At 33.0% G+C, this 24,790-nt stretch overlaps 1 protein-coding gene across 4 annotated transcripts in view; it reads left to right on the top strand.

The window, feature by feature from the left end:
- The window catches only part of LRP1B (LDL receptor related protein 1B), a 1,805,568-nt gene that overhangs the window by 1,068,570 nt on the left and 712,208 nt on the right, over nucleotides 1–24,790 (top strand). For all 4 annotated transcript variants that reach the window (XR_012497488.2, XM_074335779.2, XM_074335774.2 and 1 more), the window contains exons 16-18: nucleotides 3,960–4,100; nucleotides 7,997–8,122; nucleotides 15,417–15,533. Coding sequence is in view for 3 of the 4 variants with exons in the window: in XM_074335779.2 (XP_074191880.2) it covers nucleotides 3,960–4,100; nucleotides 7,997–8,122; nucleotides 15,417–15,533 (384 nt within the window). In the remaining variant the exon portion in view is untranslated. The remainder of the gene's footprint in view (nucleotides 1–3,959; nucleotides 4,101–7,996; nucleotides 8,123–15,416; nucleotides 15,534–24,790) is intronic.

Raw genomic sequence — 24,790 nt, 5'->3', positions numbered from 1 at the left:
GCCAGTTGAAGTCATATTGTTTTCATGAAGTATTTATCCAGTCCCCTGAAATAGAATCTCTCACTACAATAATGGCTGTAATGTAGAATTATCAATCCAGCCTACAGAATTTTTAAACATCCATGTCTGATTCTGTTCTCAGCATTGTTCTATTCTGAGTGTGCCAATGTTCTTCCTACATTCAAGAATATCAAGGGGAAATTTTAAATGTGTAAAAATGATTTAAAATAACTCCCTCATAGAAGTCTGTACAAAGTACAAGAATACTAATCTTATTTTTATAGGCATTATTGGATCTCTTATGTGACGCCAAATATAGTTGCTTGGTAATCTTGTTGATTCTCACAAATGTTAGTAGATTGCCTGGCCATTAGCTTGAGTGCTATTATAGCTGACATTGTACCCAGTTCCACTCAGTTAGGTAAATGCTGGAGAAAATACTGTTTTTTGAATATCTAAACTGCCATTTTATCTAGATTATCACCTAGCTCATTAAGTTTTTTCTTAATAATGGACACTGTTAGCTCAAACATAACCTGTCTTTTATCATTATGAATCCTGGACAAACCTAATAGCGTAGATAATATGTTTTTATTTTTTATTTTTTCTGTGACATAACTACTGATCACATCTGGACGACTTGGTTTAGGGCTGAAATAAACTAATGCTGCCATATGTCCTGGGAGACTTTGGAAAATCAGAACCTAGCATCTTAAAAGAAAAATTATTTACTATTATATCCTGGCTTATGAGGGGTCTGAGCTTTTACCCTAGTTGCAAGCTTCCATATTAGCCTGACAAAGTCTCATAAATTCTGATAGAAGACACACCATTTCTGGATCAGATACAAAGAATTATATTACTCATGACACAGCCAGAAGCATAAACTTCATGCTCACATTGGTTCTCTTACCCCCACCACACCCCCAAATCATATGGGGATAATTAATATACAAGCAGACCCACATGGATTCTGCACACAGAGTTAGTTTGTGTCACAACTGAAGAGCTTAAGAGTCTTCTAGAAAATTTTCCCAACCATTGCTCTGAAGGGAGACATTATCTTTACTGTCCTGGTGAAGGAAAAACACCTGCTCTCTGCTCTAGAAGGCTGTTTTCCAAGGCTGTTAGCTATATAAGTGTCCTTGAAAAACAGTCCAGAATAAAAGAAGACACAAAACATGTAAAACACCATGGAGAAATGCCTCTCATCCAACAAATCAGAGAATTTAGAGAAACTGGAGACAAAGTTTAAAATGTCAAAGATATTTGTAAATGTTTATTATATTTGTTAGTACACATATAAGGTATGCCTAAATTTGTACAGTGACATCGATCTATATTAATGACATTGATATACATTAGTATCAAAAGCACTAAATATAAAAAGGTGAAATTATTTCAAGAGGCTAACACTACTGGTTTTCAAGCAATTATTCATAACCTGTTATAAAAAAATGAAGATGAAACTTTACACATTGCCATTATCTGTTTTTGAAAATTGCCACATTTGTACTAGCAAATATCACTTAAAAATAACCAATTGTCAACATATATTTCAAACCATGTTTAAAACAAGCTTGGAAACTATGCCTATCTTTATTCATTCCATAATAATAGTCTAAATGTCACTTGAAAAACATTTGAATTCTAAGTAGACTTAAAGAACTTATCTCTAAATTAATTAATTATGATAAAGGATATTTAGTTTTAAAATATAAATGTTCTTGGGTAGTCTTTCCCTAGATGTCTTGATTTTCTTTAATATACATAAAATTATTCAGAAGCAATTATAATTTCACCCTCGTATATGGATATCTTTGATCATTCCTTAAAACTGTGGTTTGGGTTATTTGTCCAAATCACCATGTAAAAGCCAAGCTTTTTAATTGATGGGATTGTTATCAAAAGAGAGCTGATGGTTTCTTGGGTTTTGCAATCCTTAATTTATAGAATAACAGGATTGACTTACAATTTCTTTGAAGTCAACTGTAGAGAGACTAGAAAAAAATCTTAAAGCTGAACTTAAGTGGGAGAGGAAGCTGATTACATTTCAAATCAGCTGTCTTGTCTAACTGGAATTTGAAAAACAAAAAACAAACAAACAGCAACAACCACAAGAACAAAAAACTCTGAGAGACTGTTAAACTTAATAACTGTAGAGAAGAAGTTAATCAAACTATTTATTAAGTGCCTAGTTTTAAGCTGGGCTTATATGGATTCAAAGGAAGAAAACTATACCACCCTTTAAAATCATAGGGTCTATTTGAGCAGGCTTGAAACTCAAAAGAAGGGAAAATATACAGGTTATTAGTGATCAATTCCACAGGTTTTGAGAGAAAAACTTGATCCTAGAGATTATCAGATGTATTGTTCAGTGCACTTTCACTTCATTTTGATTCCCATCCTCACTCCCAGGCATTGCTGTGAAAAGCATCCAAGGATTGAGTGGGAGACCTAGGATCCTTGCTTTTTGTTTTTAAACTTTTGTGATTTTCTATTTTGGATTTGTTATCTATCTGTCTATCAATCTATCTGTCTATCTATCTATCTATCTATCTATCTATCTATCTATCTATCTATCTATCTATCTATCATGTCTATAGATTTACAAAATGTGTTACTTTCAAGACACCTTACAGAAATAACATCATTAGAGAAATCACTGCTAGAGCATTTTGTTATTGGAAAGATTAGAGTTAAACCGGGGGGAAAAAATATTGGCAGTCCTTACATATAGTGTGTGCTGTCTAAGAGCAAGAAGACAAATGAAACACAGGATTACCTTTGTACTAATTAAATATTTCTTTCACTTTACTGATTATTTTTCTCCCTTAAGGGCTTAAGAGTTTGAATTTATTGGGCAGCATTTCTTTTCCCTTGTTTTCCAGCTCCACCAACCTACAGGCCTTGTACCTTGCTTTATAACTCTGAAACAGATCCTCTGCAGTTATGGTTCAAGAGTTACATCCCCTCTCCATTCTTTGAACCAGGGAAAATGCAAAAATTAAGAGAGTACTAACACAAAGTGTTCTGGAAAAGCCACATATGCTTTCTTGATATGTCTTATTATTGAAGTGTATATAGGTTTTGTGATAGTTCATCAGTTCACACCGCTTACCCAAAATAGTTTACAGCCATTAAAACTGGAATGGAAAGATTAGCTTTTGTTTTTTCCCATCAACGAATCAGTTTTTAATAATTCAACGCCTTTTCCCGTCTGTGAAAGATAAAACATTTACTTTAACCACTGCCACATATTCCCTTTTCTTTCTAGACTCTATCAAATCCACTCAAACAAAACAGAAGAATAGTTAGGCTTTTTGTTAATAAATCCCAATTAACTAAATTTCTAACATTTGATTAAAGGACATGGAATATATGGAGAAAAACACTCCATAGAATTTGCATGTATAATAATTTTATTTTAATTTAGTACTTCCTTGAATATTTAACCAGACCTGAGTTTTTCTCCCACTTGCAGGCCAGCAAAGTAAATATAGCCATCATTGCTGTGTGCTATTGCCTTGTCTTTTCATTTTCATTAGCTTTCGGTATACTTATCTATAAGACGGAAGTAGTAAAATCATTCTCCAGGCCTACCTCATAGGTTATCATGATGCTCAATGGAAATTATGAATGAAAGCCCTTTAAAAAGTAAAACTACAAACCCAACATAAATATAAGGTGGTATGATGTTATTATTTATTGTTTTTGTGAAAGTGACTTAAAATCAATCTTTAAAATTCCTAATAATTATTTTCAGAAAAAATTAAAAGCGTATTTCTTGAGATTGTTGACACTATGATTCTAAGATATTTTCATATTTTCTGTAAAATGACATGAATCAGTATTTTGTCATTAAAACAAAATTTACACTTGATTGAACTGAATGTAGCTAGCTAGCTAGTATTGTTCATGTACCTTGGATTTTTTTTTTTTTTTTTTTTTTAACCCAGTTAATCCTGGAGAAGTATTACCTCACATATGTAAAGCTGGAGAATTCCGTTGCAAAAACAGACACTGTATCCAAGCTCGGTGGAAATGTGATGGTGATGATGACTGTCTAGATGGAAGTGATGAAGATTCAGTAAATTGCTGTATGTTCTCCTTCAAGTAATATTATATCTTTCTGACTCTTTGTGTGAGCTATGAAAGCAATTTGTGAAAATCTAAAAATGTCTTTGATGAAAACTCATCCTTATTTTGTTTTGTTTTGTTTTTTTCCTCAGACATCTTTTGTATAGAGATTAGACCCTAGAGTACCTCCTTTGAATGGTTTTAAAGCACTGTTTCCCTCATTTTCCCCTATCTTTACTATTATCATTTTGGTTGCTCTAGAAGTCCTCCCCTTTTCTATTTTGTGCTGTCAGTACTACCACACCATTGTCAGAAGGTTGCTACAGGAGATTCCTTTGGATCTCTGAATTTAAAGATATGGAAAATTAATTTAAATTCCCTCAAGACTGAATTACTCATACGGAAGGTCATGATCCACTCCACCGCTCCTTAGCAACTAAGCCTTAAAGAAGATCCAAGGAGAAAGACATGAGTTTCCTACTATGATAGGAAACATATATGGGACACTCAGAAATCAAAGGTTTGATTATTCTCTCCTTTGGTTCCTATTTAGTTGTTTATCATTTGCTGCAATAGGAATAGTTTAATTTTTAAGGTAGGGATAACAAAATCTCCCACATAGTAAATGGAAGGAAAGCATTTTGAGAAGCACATTAAATAATATTTTGATAATATATTTAATTAAAGTCACTAGCTGGTTTTGAAAGATATAAAATATGTTTATATGGAGAGAGGTGTATGCTGGACATATGTGTCTTTGCTCTTGTGCTTTTACATACTTAGATACATTATTTTTTCAATTATTTTTCTTTCAAATAATGACATTTCCCAGATTAAAGTGGCTGAACTAATTGAGAGTTAATTGGCAGTCCTCCATTTTTATTTTTATTTTTTTAATCAAGAATATAAAAATAAAGTTTTACAGATCCCTTGTTAAGAATGGGCAAATTAGTCTGGGCATCTATATCATGCAGCTATCTGTGCTTTAGTACAAAACCTCAAGAATATGGACTTTTAAAAAATATTTTCAATATTTGTATAAATACATTAATTCATAAATTATCATTAATGCATAAATATAGTACTACTTTCTCTTCATTCCCAAACATGGACTCCGACTTCAACATTATGTACTTCTTATTTTCAACCCCATTAATATTTATATTAAAAAGCACGAATCAACAAATAAAATACTAAATACTAATTGATACAATAACCAAAAGCTTTGGAGTGGAAGGAACATTTTATCTAAGGGTAAAGAGTGTTTTTCCTACATTTTTACACAAATAACATATTATGTATTTATTAATTAAATTAATTACCTATTCCTTTTGACTTACTATGTTTATTCATGGTTTGAACGAATGCTTGCTACATATGAGCTTCCTGTGTAGTCAGAGGGCAAAAATATTTCATCACAATGTTCATGCATTTGCTGTAATTCCATGCTTCTATCTGTGAAATTGTTCTTTTCACCAACTCACAAAGAAGCTCATTTCCTTTATGAGTATATGGGGGCATTACATTTGTCCTATTAGTTGTAGTGTTAAAATTTCCAGTATTTGTTTTCCTATTTTTATCCTTTTTCATACCATCACCCAAGCCTACACAATGGGCTTTTCCTGGAGTCTTCTAATTCACTCATAGTTCATATTCAATTCTATCAATAAATCCCATCTCTTTTACCTCCAAATAATTGAGTTTTCGTCTTTAACTCCTCTCAATCTTCACTGGCTATATTACACTCCCATTTTAGATGAACTCAGGAAGTGCCCTGCTCTTATTCCTACCACCATTTCTCCCTTAACTAAAGCCCACTTTCCACACTGTTTCCAGAGAAGTATGTACGTACTGAAATTGAATCTTGTTATTTTAATAACTTCATAATCAACAAGAGTAATTCTAAAATTCATTGTCTCACATAGAAAGCACTTTGTTATAGCTCATCTTTACATTTTTAGCCTTAAATATCTACCATGCATCCTGTTAACCTCTTTGTCCTTATCAAGTTGAACTACAAATAGATCTCTAAAAATTGTCATTCTCTCTCTCTCCTTTGTGACATTGCACTATGTTTCCAGTGTATAAAATTTACCATAGTTTTCCATTACCTCCATAGGGAAGACATTTTTGGACTCTAAAAAAATAAATCTCCTTCTCAATACAGCTCAGTTGGAGTTAAGCATCTCCTGTGTTTTTCTTTCCTATAGTTTACCAAACCATAGTACAATTACATACTTATTTATTTGGTGCAGCTAGTACATTACTATCTTCGTGAGGAGACATAATGATGTTTTAACATATGTCTTGTCTCAGAGTCTAGCACAGAAAGTAACACCTGGATGAATAAATAACTAAATATTAGGAGCAATAGAAAACTAAACATCTCTGGCCACGTTTCAGCAGTATGGTGCCTTCTCTAAACATTGCAGTGATTCTGTGCAGCATTATTATTTCTGGGGTCCCATGGTTAATATTCCATAACTATATAATCCATTTCAGAGGATTATTTTAGATTTTAAGTACTCATGAGCTTTGACCTTGAATTCTATTATCATATTATTTTTTATCCTTTAACTTCTCAACTCCAAATTACAAAACTATGGATTACATTTACTCCTTCTTTTTGAACTCTGATTTACATCACTAATGAAAATTGCAAAGGTCCTTGATTGAGCTTCAGTGAAGTGCTTGCACATAATCTTGGTACTTTAAAACGTTGACCTTCTAATATGTTGGATGACTTTTATTCTCATGAGCAGCTATTCTTGCTAAAGTCCCTGAAGTGATTAGAACATGTTAATCATGCTCAAATGCCAAAAAAATGAAGCATTTCCATGTTTCTTTTATTAATGTACACAAATAAAAACTTTCTAAAAAGTGATAAAACAAGTTCAACACCAAACCTACTTTAAAGAAGTAGTGTTTTACAGAAATTGACTAAGAAGGCATACATTTGCTGTGTAACAGCATGACAAAATGGCTATTTTCAAATTCTAAGTAAAACTACCACCGACATTTATTTTTATCACATAGAAATGCAACTACTCGGTACAAGGAAAACTACTTCAAAAAATGTTGAAGGTGTGAAACAAATACTGAAGAACATACCGATTCAGATTTGATTTAGTCTCCAGAATGCAGGAAAAATAATCACAGAAGGTTAACTTTAAGATGGCCGCCTGTTGTGCTTAGATATTGAAGGTTTAATCCTTAACTGTGAACAGCTTCCTGTGTGAGGATTGGTCTCTCCTCAATATATTTTTTGGTTGCATGTTTGTTTGTACTAAGAGAGAAAACTCATAGTGATCATTTTTGCTATAAAAATTTTGTAGGATCTCATAGTTAGCATCAATTCCAGGTCATAAGTGATGCATTTTTATTTTCTGTATTTTATTTCCAGTTCCAAGAAACATTGGACAAAGCATTGCAAAATTAGTCTTATTTAATATTTCAAAAAGCACCTGAGTGGATGTGTGGTTCTAAAATATTATTTTTGATATGTATAATTATATAATTTGATGCATAGTTTTTTTTGTTTTTCACATTAAAATGTGAGGTGAATTTTAAACGTTTTTGGTGAAAATTCTGAAATTTAGTTACCCATTTTGTTAAAGGATGGAAAAATAAAGTCTTTGATGTAGTTGGTGCTAGTGAAGACATGGAAAATGAATATAATTCCTTTTACATGAGATTTAATTACTTAGTATCTTCTATGAAAGTATTACATCTTAACAGAGCCTCAAATATTAATCGTTTTGATAAAATATAAGACAATGAATGACAGAAGCTATGACATTTGCTGTGCTATAATATAACTACTGTAACTTTTCCATAACTATAACTTAAAATAATTATAATTGTATCCAATTTTATGTCACTAAATCTTCTCCTCACCCTTCACCCCCTACCCCAGTCAATCATAGCTGCCCTGAAGATCAATTTAAATGCAAGAATAATCGCTGTATCCCCAAGAGATGGCTTTGTGATGGAGCTAATGATTGTGGGAGCAATGAAGATGAATCCAATCAAACTTGTGCAGGTAAAGGTTTGCTTGGATATATACATAAATCTCTTCCAAAGTTAGTCTCCATAAAATTGCAGGTCAACACTTTGAACTAAACTGAATTTTTCTAGTGCTAGTGATATTATTGGAGTAGTAAATGAATTCAAAGTTTAGTTCCACAAAGGCGAGAATACAGATTGTCTTTTACTTAATCACTGGGCATGATTCTGTTGTTCAAAGTAATTTGGGACTTTATCCATGTGAGTTGACTGGTGATAGGCTAGGCTACTTTGACAAGACTTGTCCCTGCTAAACCTTACTTGGCAGTGGAGGTTGAGGCTTATTAGCATGTTGTGATGTAGGCCATCTCACAAAAAGGATGTTTTTTCTTTAATCTTGAAAAAATAATTTATGTATTTTATTTAGTCTGCTATAGAATAACTGTGAATAGTTTTCTGTTCTTGGCACATTATTTATGTGGGGTAGGTTTTATTCTTTTTGTTTTTGTTTTTTGCCCTTGAAATCCCAAAACCACTAAGACTATATTTCCGTATAATGTATCCCATGTTAATAAATCTTTGAAATCCTAGACAAATTATTATTGAATAAGAATATACAGCTTGTGGTACATATTACAACAGAATGCCAAAATGCTCATTATTAGTCAGATAAGTGTTGAAAAATTATACCACTAACAGCAGCCTAGGGTTTCTCTTTTTTATTTATTTATTTATTTATTTATTTGTTTGTTTGTTTATTTTAATTTATGGGGGTGACAATTGTTAGTAAAATTACATAGATTTCAGGTGTACAATTCTCTATTACATCATCTATAAATCCCATTGTGTGTTCATCCCCCAGAGTCAGTTCTCCTTCCATCACCATATATTTGATCCCCCTTACCCTCATCTCCCACCCCTCAACCCCCTTATAACCCAAAAACAACAAAAGAACAACACAAATAAATGAGAAATAAAAACTCATAGACGCAGACAATAGTTTAGTGGTTACCAGAGGGTAAGGGGGTTTCCCTTTAAACAATGAAAAATTAGTATATTTGATGCCTCATATTGATATGATCAGTAAAAAATGTTTTTTTTCAATCATTATACACAGTAACATCAAAACATATCAACCACTTCACATTCTCTCTGCCAAAATAAGCATTACTAAATAATTATTATAACATATTAATGAAAACTGCAGAGGAAGCATGGAAAAAAAAGACCCAGAGGTTAAAAGCCTGGCTTGCCCTCTTGGTTTGGCCTTTGTTTGTTTGTTTGTTTGTTTGTTTGTTTTCTTGTTTTGAAAGATTTGTACCTCTCCACACTGAATTTCCTTGTATATTTCTTTCAGTTCTATAAGAATATGAATTCACTAGATATTGTTTCCAAAAAGCTTTTCACCATGTACTAAATAGCAAAGATGAGAACAAAACCAGTACCATTCCATATTCCTAACCTCCATCATATCTTCAATTTTTTTCACAGTGACGTATTTGCTGAGGATCCATGGACTAGTTGTTCTCTTACCCCTTGATTAAAGCTTGGTTAAATATTTTAGAGTAGCTGATTATTTTCAAGATTTTGTGTATCTTATAAGGTTGTTTTACAAAATATGTTCTAATAGAAAAGGACCTCCACAGACAATGTGGTATTGGGACCCTGCCTTCAATTCCATTTATTTCATAGAAGAAAGCATGAGAGAGGGGACTTGCCTTAAATCCCATCTTTGGTAAGAATTTAGGGGAAAATCAATCCATGAGTTCTGTCTTCAAGGCCATCGCTCTTTTTATAAAATTTATTATCCTGAGGATAAGTTAGAATTTTAGGTATGGTAAATTTAACTTTACCTAGGTTGCCTTTACAATATGACCATAATTTAAAATGAAGCATCTTTCTAAGCTAGTGCGATTATTATTCTTTTAAGGTTAAAATTCAATTCACAGGCTATGCTTCATTCCATCCTAAGATAGATCTGCTTTCACCTTAAAGTAAAAGGCATTGCTGACTCAATTAATAAAACTATGTCTTCTTTATTTCCATTAGATTTTTAAAATTTACTTGTTTCTATATTATTTTTAAAGGAGAATTTGGGTTTGACTAGCCATTTACAGTAGTATAAATGGGAATGATACTTATAATAGCAAATAAAAATATCAATCCTAATTAGTAAGATTTCTAAGACTTTCCAGGCCTAAAGTCCACACAACTTTCTAACACCCAAGTGCCACTCTCTGTGATGCCAACTGAAGTCACTCAGTACTAGGTCTTCTTATCGGTATTTATGATAGCCATTAAGATCATCATAAACTTTAAAAAGATTTTTAAAAAAGAGAAAAATAAATATGCATTTTAGCTTTGAAAACTAAGTATGCTTTCATGTTACAATGTATTTGCAGTTTGTTTTACCAAAATTAAAAGAAAAAAGGAAAGAAGAAAGAACGAAAGGAAGAAAGAAAGAAAGAAAGAAAGAAAGAAAGAAAGAAAGAAAGAAAGAAAGCGGTCACATTGTTCATCATACTGTAAAAATATAGTACATGTATTAGATAGTTTTCCTGGTTGAATCATTTATATACATTTTTAGATATTGGTTTATATAGGGACATGTATTCTAGGTAAAAGATTTCCCTAGGGGAATTGTTTTGTAATTGAATCCACTGTCCTGTAGCCTTTAACATTGCTACTACTTTAAAAGAAAATCCTTTCCTACAAAGAAACTAATTTCCTATTTTTTTCCTTTGGGATTTCTCCTTCATGAATCTACTAATTCGATAAATATTTATCATCACACTGAAGATAGGAAGAGGAAAAAATACACAATACTTTTCCTTAAGAAACTAAAGAGTGAAGATTGGGAGAAAGACGTAAACAGGCCATTCTAAGGCAGTATTCAAAGTGGTAAATTGAGTCACATGGGAGCACATGGGAAGAGCAATTAATTTAGATTTTGGCAATCTTGGAAGTCTTCCTAAAAGAGGTGATATCCAAGCTATGCTTTAAAAAAATATAAGAATAATGTCTAAATAAGAGTTCAAGTCATTTAATTAGGAAAAATAATCTGATAAAACCAAGCATTGGTAATTTTGTGGCAAAAAATAAATTGTCATACACTCTTAGGGAATGTCTAATTTGATTTTTCTGCATTGGAAAGGAGTTTAGCCAAATCCCATAAATTTGAAGGTGTGTATGCCTTCAAGCCTGTAATTCCATTTTTAGGTTTATAGTCTAATACCAATACACACGGAGGCATTAAGAATAATCCCTTTGCCCTAATGCTGGTAATAGTGAAAATACAGAAACAACTCAAATACCCATTAACAGGAGAATGGATAGATTTATTATGTTGTGTTCACATAATGAAATGCTATTCATAATTAAAATGAATAACCTGGAACTCAAATATCAACAGGAATAAATTTCAAAAACAGTGTTAAACAACAACAACAAAACACCAAGTTTCAGAATATAAACACTTTAATACTATTTATATTAAAAAAATACAAAACAATTCTATGTATTATTGATTTATAAATGTATAAGAAGAGGTTTTAAAGTATGTCTGGAAATAAAAACAGAAAGGAAAATTAAGGACAGTCATTACCTCTAGAAGGAGAAAGAGGGAAATATGATTAGAAAAGATTACATAGGGGACTTCAAATCTAACTGTAATATCTTTTTTTTTTTTTTTTTTTTTTTTTTTTAAGTAAACAACAGACAATAAAAATCGGTACCAAATATAGAAAAATATATTAGGATTTGATATAGCTATGTGGTGACAGGCAAACAGGTGTTAATGATATTATCCTATGTACTTTTCTAAATGATAGAAATATTTGACTAGGAAAAAAAAAGATCGATCATCCTAGATTGTAGAGAGTAGTGAAGTGAAAAACGGTGAGGGTTGGAGAGAGTGTGCCTGCAAGAGGAAGCAACATGACCACAGGGGGCAGAAAAGAGCTGACAGTCAGGGGCTTATTTGTCGTTCCCCCTCATACACAAAAAACATTTCTGGTCTACTTATGACGGAGATCCAGAGGCCAAAGATGAGAAGTAGTTAGATTTGACATTCTGTTTTCCTCGTAATAATCATGGCAATTCTTGGATTCAAGCTTGGGCAAATTCAGACCAGCATTTTCCCATAGCACAGAACTCTGGTTAGATTACATAATATCTGTTCTTCTCACATTCTGCACAAATCTTAACTAAATTACAATTGCACAGATACAGTTGCATTAACAAAACCTGATGCATTACACACACACACACACACACACACACACACACACACAAATCAGACTTTTTTTACAAGATAAAGAGTGCATTTTGAGATAATATAGGTTTTGTTTAAATAGAATGCTTTGATTGAAATACAGCAAAGGTAAAGTTTAGGAATAATGTGTCACGCTCTCTCCTCCTCCTCCTCCTCATTGTTCTTGTGCAATGTGGGATTTCTCACTGCTGTGTGGCTACAAGAGAGGCATAATTAGTAATAGGTAGAAAAAATTCACATTGAGACAGTGAATTTCTAATTTACTGCTAGATAAACACTTCCACTGAGGAGGTGTATGTTTCCTCTTCATTAGAGCAGCATTTGTTACAAAAATAAAGTCCTCTGGGGCAGCTCTGCTAATCTCACATCCAACTAACTTAGATCTATCTGATGGGAAAAAGAACTAAAAAAGTGAAGGTTGTGTCTTCTTGATATGAATCCATTGATTAGAAAGTGATAATTTAGTCAACGTGGTTATATCATATATAGAGACAGTGCTTATGGAAAGAGGCATATTTCTCACTTGAAATCAGTTAAATTTTCCTGGTAAACTAAGGCGATCATTTTCTATGAGATTAAAACAGACAATGGATTTGAATTTTCAGGGCATACTATCCCTCAGTGATAAGCCAGTAAATACTCTGGAGTAATAGGTTCTAACATTTCTTCAGTCTTCAGAGTTAATGAGGTGACACACAAATTCTACACCATTACAATGTGAGATAGGCTTTTAGGAGTTCTTTCTCATTGTCCGTTCTAATCACCATAATTTTCCTAATGAAAGAAAACAGTTGAGAAAACTCTGCTATAATTAAACCTGAATGACTAGGTAAGACTACAATGGCATAAGAACATCAAATAAAATAATACTGTATTAGAAAGATTAATATATTCTTACTATGCATCAATTAGATTTAATAGGGATGAAAATATGAGATAATATGTTCTTTGAAGCAAGAAATGAAGAAAGACTGAAGAAATGAAACAGGTAGGGAATTAGGGAAGAAAGGACAGGTGAAGAATGAAAAGTAGAGAGAGCAAATAGTAAAGAAGGAAGGAGGGAGAGAGGAAGAAGTGAATAGAAAACTCTTACTAAATTTCTTTTACAACTTAAAAGATACAAAGTATTTACTACAACCAATGAAATGATACAGAGACATTTAAGAAAAATAAATTAATCTTCATACCTCTATGCCCTCCCCTTACTACCAAGTAAACAAATGCCAACATCTTCATTCTTCTCTAGGCTAATACAAATAGTATATACATTTTCTTCAAGTAACCATAATTTTATTAGAAACAGCTAGGGACTTTGTTGATTTAGTTTAAATGGTAGAATAATTTAACAGAAAAAAAATGTGTATAACTAGGCAAATGAGACAACATAGAAAGATTTAATCCTACTTGAAATATTGCCATTGAAAACTTCAGAAGCATACATGTTTGTTGGGATACTTAAAATCTATTAATTGAAAACAATATGTAAAAAGGGAAAAATCTGTTATTACGTAAAATATTTTGATTCAGGATCCTTACCAACATAAGCAAAGCAAAACATGTAGTGTAATAATTTTCCTGGTATTTCTAATTACAGTCACTGAGAATAGAAATATATCCAATTTCAATATATCAAATAAGCCAGTAAATTTTTTATTTGATTTTCTTGAGTAATCTTTTAAGTATTCACTAATAATGGCTATGCGTCTTTATACTGCAAGTGCATTTTGCTTAAAAGGGAATGACTAGTTATATAACTTAAAGAAATTATTTTAAATGACCTCTGAAACCCTGACTTATGGAAACCCATTTTAGTGTGTTTGATGACTTGGCTCTCAACCACTATTTTATACCAGTAATGGTACCCAAGTTCATAGGTATTTTGGTGAAACAGAAGCACATCCTTGTGATCATCAAGCCCAGGAAATGAGAGGCTGTGTATCATCTAAATGATATCATATTATCATAGCCACAAGAGCCCATACCCTAATTTTTCCTCATCTGTCCAACCTTCGTCTAACCCAAACATTAATATATTTAAGTAAACCCTTACTAACATTTCCATCTCCTTTCTCTGGTCCAATGAAAAGAAAAAATAGGTAGGATACTAATACTCATGAAGACAGATTTGTAGATAAGAGGGACAAAAGAAAAAAAAAACAGAAAAGAAAAACAAGCATTTAAAAATAGCTATGTAACAATGTAAGGCATGGGTAAAGAGTTAGAGAAGCTATCTAGACTTCCATGCCTTCAATAGTTGACCTGATTGTAATAGAAAAAGGTAGTAAAAATCTTTGTAGAACATAACCTCTTTATGGAATAGTTTTAACTCACTGCCTTTGGCTAACATAGAAAGCAAGATTCTATGTGAGTGTTCACGGAAACTATTAAAAGAGCCCGAAGCAGAGTTCATTAATATACCTTGATTAAAAAGTTATACATTTTTAGATAACTGTACTGAAAAGTGAGTTAAAACATCCATCTTAGAGTTAATGTAGAAAATATCTTAGAAAATATTTTCTGCGTTCTTGTTCAGCACATTGGCCCATTTAGATATTAAGAAATAAATACATTTAAAATGTTGGAGGAAAAGGATAATTATGACTCCATGATTAGAAACTAGATACACTGACATAGTCTCTAAACTCTTTCTCCTATGTTACAGCAAAGGTTTTATTGGTTTATTGGAAATAACTACGCACACTTTATTTTAAATTAAAAGTTAGATTAACTTTAGTTCAACCATATATTCATAAGCATGTGCCAGGGAAAAAAACTAAAGAAATAAATAAAGAATCCATTTATCGAAATGTGTGAGTATTACTGAATACCTTGTCACTTAGCAGTCACTTTAATTAAAGGGCAAAGCATGTCAACTTTAGAGAAGACAAGCAAGCTGGCATTGTTAAAAATTAAATAAAAATTTGCTTTTTAAATACTGTATCTAATAGAGCAATACAATATCTTATGTGTAAAAGAGTAATTGCATGCTTTATTTGATCTTTAACGCTTTTTAAAAGGCCTCTAAATTTATTATTTGTACATTGACTGAACATTATAGCTAGAACATGCCAAGTGGACCAGTTTTCTTGTGGAAATGGGCGCTGCATTCCCAGAGCATGGCTGTGTGACAGGGAAGATGACTGTGGTGACCAGACGGATGAAATGGCATCATGTGGTAAGTTGTGAGTGAACCATGGTGTTAGTAGAGATTGTGTCAGATAGGAGATTCTATCACTGCATTCTCTCTTAAAAGGCTATTCATTTCCTTATAAATATTAGTCAACAAAGCAGAATATCTGGTACTTTTTATTATTGCCTTTTGGTCCTAAGTGTGTCTTTTCACGGTAACTTCAGAATATATCCCATTCATGAGGCAGTACCATATCCTCAGCTAAAATAAATGTATCCAAACATAGCAGATTTTATTAGGAAGTGGTTATTATAAGGCTAACAAGACATTCTCAGATGTCCCTTATTAATCTTATGTCTATATGATTAAATTTTTCAAACAGAATATTTCATTGAGTGACATTTGGAGTAAGTGAGGACACATTTCTTGTTGGCATGCATATGTTATATTCTTGGAGCAATAAACAATGTCGGCTGAGGTTATATAGTTGGTAAACTATGTTTTATTTCTATACATATATAATTCTAAAGAACAAATTGTTACTAGATTAAGAAATTTTATTAATGGTAAAATTCCTAGTCACTTTTCACAGATCCTCTTGCTTTGAAAACAATGAAAATGTATTGTTATATGAAGTTACAGCTTTAATTACTCTCATTTTTACCTATGTCAGTGTATTTTATTATCATTTGTCTCAATAACGTATAGTGAAACACAGTAAGGAAATGAGCCAGGTTTTCTATGACATGTGCTTTATTTCAGGCATGGCTGAAGATTTTTAAAATTACTATGGTGAAACATATATTCCACATGCTTAGGATATCTGTTAAAAATATAACACAATTGATTATATAACTTAAATAATTTAACCCCATGTTATAGTACTTCTAATAGTTGGAAAATAAGATTTGTTTTCACCCCTCAATTTAAATGTCTTTATTTAGGGGATGCATAATCTGTTTACCCATATCTTTCATTTAAAATTTCTTTTACATTATACTGTTAAGTCTCTGTAGACATTTTATTTTGTAATGTCAAGTAGTAAAATTTGACATTTTAAATTGGGCAATAGCAGTGTTGGAGAAGAAAACAATAGAGAATCGCACAATAATAACTAATTGTACATTTTACATGTAGAATTTCCACAGCCTGGCCAGTAAAGGAGGTTGAACAATATATATTCTCTTCTTTCGAATGTCCAAATTAATAATATGGTTCAAAAAACTACTGGGTCTGCTTCTAGGTGGCTCTATTTTCTTAGGAAAGCTTTATTTCTTTTCTGTTCTTAGCATCTCCATCCAGAGTATACCAGAAAGGTGATGAGCATGCTCAAAATATTACATATAGGAAAGCCCTGGAATCAGAGCCCCAATTTAGATAAGAAATTCTATGAAAACTATATAGAGTAGGAAAATAAATAATGAGATCATTAGAGAACTTTGATTAGGTCCTTGATCTGACTTATTTTTAGTAATAAGTCTAGACTAAGACCTTTTTCTTTCTTTTAGTGACAATTTATTTGAGTTTTCTGGTCAAGATGGCAGTGTATGTCAACACTGTGCTTGCTTCCACTCATGACCAACTCAAAATTATCACAGTAAAATATGTCATTAAGAATTGCCTGAAACATAGCTGAACAGAAGTCCTACAACTAAGGACATACAGAAGAAGGCACATTGAGACTGATAGGAGAAGAGACATGAAACAGGCTGGTCCCACACCTGCATGTGACCATTAAAAATAGGAAGGGATATCTCAGCTGCAAATAGCTATGTAACAATGTAAGGCATGGGTAAAGACAATCCCTCAAAAGACACAGTAGAGCTGATGGTCCAGCTAATCTTATTTTCGGGGAAACATGGTAGCATGGTATGGTATCAGATGGTTGCTTGATTTATCTTAGTGATCGCTTCCTTATATATAAAAATCTTGACTAGCTGTGATGCATACCTGAAACTAAAGCAGTATTGTATGTTGGCTATATTTTAATAAAAACCTTTACAAAATAAAACAATTTCCTTTTCTTAGGAAAAGAAAATAATAATATTTTTGTATCAAAGGAAGGGTAAAAAGTTTAAAATTTCAATAACCATCAAAATAAACACCTCAGCAAATTGACATCACTTTCATGAGATGAGGAAAAGAGGTGCTGAAGAGAGTCCAGGCACGTATTTCCTTATTGAATCTTTACAATAAATCTATGAGAAATATATTATCCATATTTTAAGGATAAGGGAATCCAAACTTAGAGACATTTAACAACTGGCTTGAGATCAAAGACAAATAAATAGCAGGATCAGTCTATGATTCCAGGTATTCTTGAAACTAAAGCTCAGCTGTTTCAGGTTGACTTTCTTTGGCAGCCATATATAAGGTCAGATAATGCCATTATACATGTCGATGAATACCTTATTAAATGTCCGTATACCTATAGTGAGTTTTATTCATTGGTGTGTTGGTAAATCCTTTAACATCTCCAGGTGGAGAGGAGCGCTAATCTAATGTTTACCTATTTTTGTAATGTAAACACTACCAACATGGCCAATATCAAGTTGCCAACAAAGCTATGGATTGTGTAGTTGGACAAACGTGTGCATAGCAGTGAACCGTATTTCCACAGTACAGATACAGCAGATGTAAATAGCTTCAAGAGCAAAATAATTAGGTAATTATGAATCCCAAGGATATATTTCCCTTGTTTTCAACATTATTCATTTCATTGTAAATTTCCATAATATACTGATTTATTTTTAATAATGGCTGTATACTTAACAACTGACTCACAGAATCTTTGAAAATTTAAAAGTTGGCTTTTGCGAGCTTATATAAGACACCTTCAATACACCACTGGATATTAACACCTTGTAAAATTTAGTTATCAGATACTTTGGTTCTGACATTTTATAAAGTGTACTTCTTTGTGCAGAGAGACCTTAAAAGCCCAATGGAAGATGGAACAAATGACAGTCACATGGAGTTAGGGCCCTTAGGACAAATGGGGACAATAAAAGCATCATCTCTGAACCTCTCTCTGGATTCACAGCAAGCATCTCTAGGAGCGGCTGGAAAACTACACCTCAGAGTCTAGGCTGAGGGGTCCTCACCCACCTTTATTTTCCCTTGGTCTCCAGTGGAAAGTAAGGGCCTGTGATCTTCACATGTCAAGAGTGAAGCCCCAGGGAGTAGCAGCGTTACCAGGAATTGACATTTCAGAGCTACACAGATACCTTCTCTGTCCATACCATTTTGTCACAGCAAAGCAACAAACAGTACGGACTCTGGATGAGAACATTGTTCTCAAATAATTGGATAAGTAGATACAAGAATTAATGGTTGAAGGCCAGCTGAATACTGATCTTCACTTGTTATTGCAGGACTGGTTGCCTTCACACCATCCTAAAACTCCTTTCAGAAAGACTGTGGGTACTGCTGGGGGTCTAGGGAAGGCAGCAGAATCAATGCAAGGGGTGGTTGAGAAATAGCAGGGTAATCCAGGATGGGCCCCTGCCTTGGCTGTGTTCTAGAACATGAGCCATAGTGCAGATAACGGGAAGAACAGGGTGTTGTAGAATTGAGTTGCTCAGGGGAGCCCCTGTCAGAACTGGAAATGTCCGCAAGTATATAATGATGGATTCTCCTAACGTCAGGAGGATAAAATGATTCTAGAAAGGGAGTTGGGGATTGGGCAGGTTTGGGGGGTGGGGGGTAGGACAGAACAAACCCTGTGTCCATAAGTAGGAGAGTAGCGTTAGGAAAAAAAACAAAAAAATATATATGTAGAGTGTCAGTAAACTACACAGGTGGGTGTCATATTGTTTCCCCTTTACAACTTAAGGCACATGTTTCTCTCTAAACATGTTCTTCTATAACAACATCCATTTATCTTTCACGTTGTCATTTTAAATAAAAGTTTATGTCAGTAGAGAAGCTTACAGTGATGTTCTAGTAGGCACAGTCGCACTTTTTGAGTTGTAAGAACTGCATAGGTTTTTCACATAAAAACTATCCTGCATTAAAATACAAAATGACAAAAAATATTGTCAATTATTTATCTCACTATATCTTTTTAAAAAAGCAGTTACCCTACTTGGCAATAATCTAGAAATGAATATAGGTTCAACTAATTCCCTGTTTTACTAAGTGTCCTTATAAAATTTGGACTGATCCTATTTTATTTTTCCCATTAGAATTGATCAAGTTCTCATAGGTTTAGTATTACCAGAAGACTCTGCAATCACTGTTTTGTTTTACACTTCAGTTCCCTGAACAATCTCTGTTTGTTTAATAACTACTGTTTTACACTGAAAATAATATTAAAATTTAGAATTGAATATATGAGAAATGCTGCTGGGAGTAATTAGGAACCGAAGGTACTGCGACTGAGGATTGAATTTTCAGTGAAATTCAAGCACCTACTTACCAACCAAACTGATTTCACTTATGTTTTCCCTTACAACAAGTTGATTGCACATTTTAGGTTGAGATTATATGTGGGCAAACACTTAAATAATTAGGAAGGCTCTGGAGGATTCTGTCTTAATCTTTAAACAGCCTTTTAATACTTTTTTTCAGTAGTCGTCATGTCTAGAAGGAGAAACTAAATTAATGCAGCAAATAAGGGAGGATAGGTTAAAATTGTGAAGCCTGTTAGAAGTGGACTATGTGTCAAGGAACTAAATGATCATTTCAAGGATATGACTAAGCATTGGTTCTCAACTTTAACTGTCAATAAAAGAATGACCTGAAGAGCTTTAAAATCACCTGCCCATTACCCCCACCCCACCCCCCACTAATTAACAGAGTAAGAATCTCTCGGGAGAGACCCAGTAATCAGTATTCTTAGCATTTTCCACGTGGTATGAATGTGCACTCAAGTCTGAGAATGGTCAACTTAAGGCAGCTGTACTCAAACTTGAGCATGCCTCAGAATTTCCTAGAGAACTTGTTAAAACCAGAACTCTGGGTTTCATTGTAGAGTCTCTGCTTCAGCATTTCTTGGGGCCCAAATATTACATTTCTAACAAATTCCCCATTCATACTGATCCGCAAACTACTCTTCCTGGGGTTCACACTTTAGGAACCGCCATTTATATTTGATTTTATCTTACATACACTTAATGACATGTTTATATATGAAAAACTAATTCAAGACACAAATTTTCTGCCTATCTCCAAATTACAGCCTTACATATAAGGGTATTTCATGATTAAATATAAGAATATAAACTCAAATAAACTCACATTTTGTTGTTTGAATAATTTATAGTCAGAAACAGTATAGTTGTTTATTTTAAAATTTATTTTAACAATCTGTGGGTTGTTCTCTCTTCCAGGCATCTAAACACAGTTTACATTTATTGTTTTTTAAACAAATAAAACTTAATATGAATTGATAACTTCTGATTCATTCAAAGGGTTTAATTTTAGAAAATACCTAAAACAGTTAGAAGTTTGAAAGACAATTAACGTTGGTATAAATATAAATCCAGAAGACTGAAAGAATTCAGTGTGGGTATAAATTCAAATCTAGAAGATTGAAATACAGTTAAATGGGGGTATAAATACACATCTATTGAAATTTGCAAAGTTAATATTACTCCATTTTATAGATATTTATTTTTTAAATCTATGTAGATAGTAGAATTCTGTGTCATGCACTTGTAGTCTTACTTATAATTTTACTTCATATAATTAAAGAACAAAGAATATCAGAAAAATAATTGAAAGTATCAGACACAAACAGAAGAGCTACAAAAAAATTCCATTTAACTCAGTGTTAGTAGTATTAAAGATATATTCAACTAGACTGTTAGAATAACGAAGTTTCTGATTATGTTTAATATTGTTATTTTTTTAATTTGTAAGAAAAAACTGCACGTATGTGACAAATTTAATGAAGATCATTAACCCAGTGGAGTATTGACATGAAATATGATTATTGCCAAGACCTGCTTTCAACTGCTTTGCCGCCCCTTAATGACATCTTGGCAGACACAATGACTCTGGCAACTGTTAGTTTCTATAATTTGATCGAACCAATTTGGAAACTCCAGTATTGTATCTTAATCAAAGTTTTCTCCCCTCTAGCTGACAGCTAAACTTGAAGTTCTAGGAACTTGGGTGAAAGGGGAATATGTTCTGTTTTTTTTTTTTGCTCTCTACTTCTCTCTCTTCTAGCCTGAGCTCTTCAGACAGAGGGGACAGATGGAGAAAATAGGTAACATCTTTTTAAGTAGGCCTAGTGGTACAGTTCTCTCCTTCTCTGAATATCACATTTCTCTGCCACACGTGAAATCCAGCTTTCTTGAGAGGTTCTTATGTGAGATCATCAAAGTGGCCTGAGGTCTCACTTCTCCTCACAGTTCCCTGAACTTTTTCTTCACTGTTCTCTTTTCTTTTCCCTTCTTCAGAGTCCCCTCACATCTAGATCTAAATCTCTTTTATTCACCATCCCTCATCATTCCCACCAAAGGTGTTATATCTCATTGCCTTAAGTTGCTAGAATCCCCTTGCTTGGTAGGCCACCCTTTTGGTTGCGTTGCTGATACGTTTAAAAAAAAAAAAAAAAAAAGTTTTGCCATCTTTTACTACATTAATCTTTTTTTGTCCTCCCAAATCTTGTGAGCAGACTCTTCTCCAATGGCCCATTTCTTAACCTACATGACTCTCCCATTCTTTCTTCTTCTCTAGATACAGGATAAAATGGTCAGTCTACTTCCTGGGCAACAGGATTATTTCTGATTATTTCTCCTTTCTTAGGTACCCGTAAAATTTCATGAATGACTCTCATGGAGTCTTTCCTTCTTTTGAATCCACTGATTTTGATTTGTGGATTATTCTTCTACTATATGGAAGGGCTCTGAGTACTGGGTTCTTTGTATAGAATGTGGGAATACTTAACGGCTCCTTGTTCTTAGTATTGGATCTAAGTGGGCCAATACAATACTATTTCATGTATGTATTCACTTTATTCTCTCTCTCTCTCTCTCTCTCTCTCTCTCTCTCAAAACTTATCCCTCTCTCTTCTTCCCTTTTTATCTCCTGTTAAAGTAGGTAGGAAAATACCTAGCAATGCATGCGTACACACACACACACACACACACACACACTTATTCAATGCTTGGAAATTTAGAAAAAATAAGTGACATATCATCCATTTAGCCCCTCACATTATAAATAAGAAAGCTGAAGCACTGAAAGTTGTGAGCCCAATGTTGCAGAATGAGTCAGTAGATGTGGCAAGCATTGGAACTTAGGTCTGTTCACTCTTAGCTGTCTATCCCTGCAAATCACAGACTTTGGTAGTTGAATGTAGAGGTTATCTAATTCAAACACTCATTCAATATAAGAATTCTTCTAAAACTGGTCTCAAAGATAATTGTTTAAATATTTTCAGTAACAAAGCATTGGCTGTTTCACAGGGTCTTTAATTTTACTGCTGAGCAGTAATCCATTGTTAGATACTATTCCTGTGTAGAGCCAGCATCTGCCTCCCTACAGATTATACTCGCTGATACTTTTCTGGCCTCTGAAACTACACAGGCTGAATGTGTAAACTTTCCCACAGGATGGCTCTTTAGACATCCAAAAACTCTCATATCCTCCTAACCCTTCTCCCTTATAGATTAATCACACAACTTCCTTCCACCTTCCCTTACATGACCACGTTTTCAGGTTCTCTCCCTCACAATTGTCCTACTATGCATGTACTTGGACATTCAGTGAGCTTAGTAAAATTAATCACCAAAATGGGGAGTTGATGTTCAATGTGTATAGTTTGAGTTAGCAGGGTGAAAAAGTTTTATAGATCTGTGCACAACAATATGAATACAGTTAATGCTACTGACTATACACTTAAAATCATTTCAATTATAAATGTTACGTGTTTTTACCACAATTTAAAAAATTCATGGCCTAGAATTGAACAAAATATAATATCTTATGTGTGGTATGTTTACAAAAGTTTGTAGTGAGCATGTTACCTTCAGTAATTAAGATTCCAGGCTTCTGTTAAGGTGGTCTTAGATGGCAGTCTTAATATGTAACTGACATGTTGAGGTCCAGTCAATTAAAATACCTAATTTTTCTTATGGACTAGATCATTCTTTTTGGGTACTTCCAATGTTTATATCTCAAGGTTCTTTTAAGTTTTATTTTGGTGGCCTGCTGATTGTCCTTTATCTACATGTTTCAGATAATGTAAATGAGGGAGATACTATTCACTCCGTACTGTCACACTTTGACCTCCATCTTCCTAAAACTCTTAACCCCTGGAAATTTTACATTTACAGTACTAATACTTTCTCCCAGTTTTGTGTAATTCAAAGATTTGATAAGCATAACATTTAAGGTTGTAACCAAATCAATGGTAAAAACAAAATAAAAAAGGTATGAAGTTTTGATGAGCAATTAAAAACATCCTTCTGGGGAAAACCGATCCGATAATTAGAACTGTTGATATAGTCTTGAACCAACTACTCATCCACCTTAATTTACTATGATCGTGCATACATGATATGTTTATTTATCATGATATTTCTCAAAAAAGTTGCTAAAATACAGGAATACTCTTCTCCTTGCATTTTCACAACCTATACTTACCTAAACATTGTATCAGAAAAAAAAAATAAAGTATAGTCAGTTTGGCATGACTTATTTTTATTTTATTCATGATTTATTAATCACTTTATAAATGCTGACAAAATGTTTTAACAAGTTTGTTCTAGAATTATTGTTAGAGGTGGAACTAAACTTCACCTCTTCACTGTTTCCAATTTTCATTCATGTTTGAAATCAGGATAATATTACTTACCAATTTCCTGTTCTCATTTATCTTTTTCATATTCGACTTATTCCAAAATCGTTGTCAATATTCTGAGATTAAAAAAGTTTGAAGTTTTATTACTTGTATGACAACTTGTCTCACTACGTAGATAAATTCATTTTCAGCAATTAGGTTCTGTATTTTTCTCTTGTATTTAGAGTTTTAATTTCCTCTCAAACCAGTTTGTTCTTCACTCTCCAATCTGACAATAATTATTTTTCTTAAAATGATGTAAAGCAAAGAAATTAAGAAGCTCCTTTTCTTCCCGCTGTCCTGCGGATTTGTGCTTTATATTGCAGATGGTCAAGTCTGTTCTAGCTTGTTCCATACCTTTATATTTAAACATTCTTATTATTTTTGTATGCAGGCTACTATTCAGTTGTCTTCATAGTATTCTTATAAGTATGTGCCATGCTTTTCCATATGTGTTTGGTTGTAATTCCCTCTTTTGTACATACTTGATTAATTGAGGCTCTAT

Source organism: Rhinolophus sinicus, chromosome 17 (assembly GCF_057876585.1).
Source record: "Rhinolophus sinicus isolate RSI-liver-muscle chromosome 17, RSI-T2T, whole genome shotgun sequence".
NCBI lineage: Eukaryota > Metazoa > Chordata > Mammalia > Chiroptera > Rhinolophidae > Rhinolophus > Rhinolophus sinicus.
Note: the sequence above shows the minus strand (reverse complement) of the source record. Positions and strands in the feature narration are given on the sequence as shown.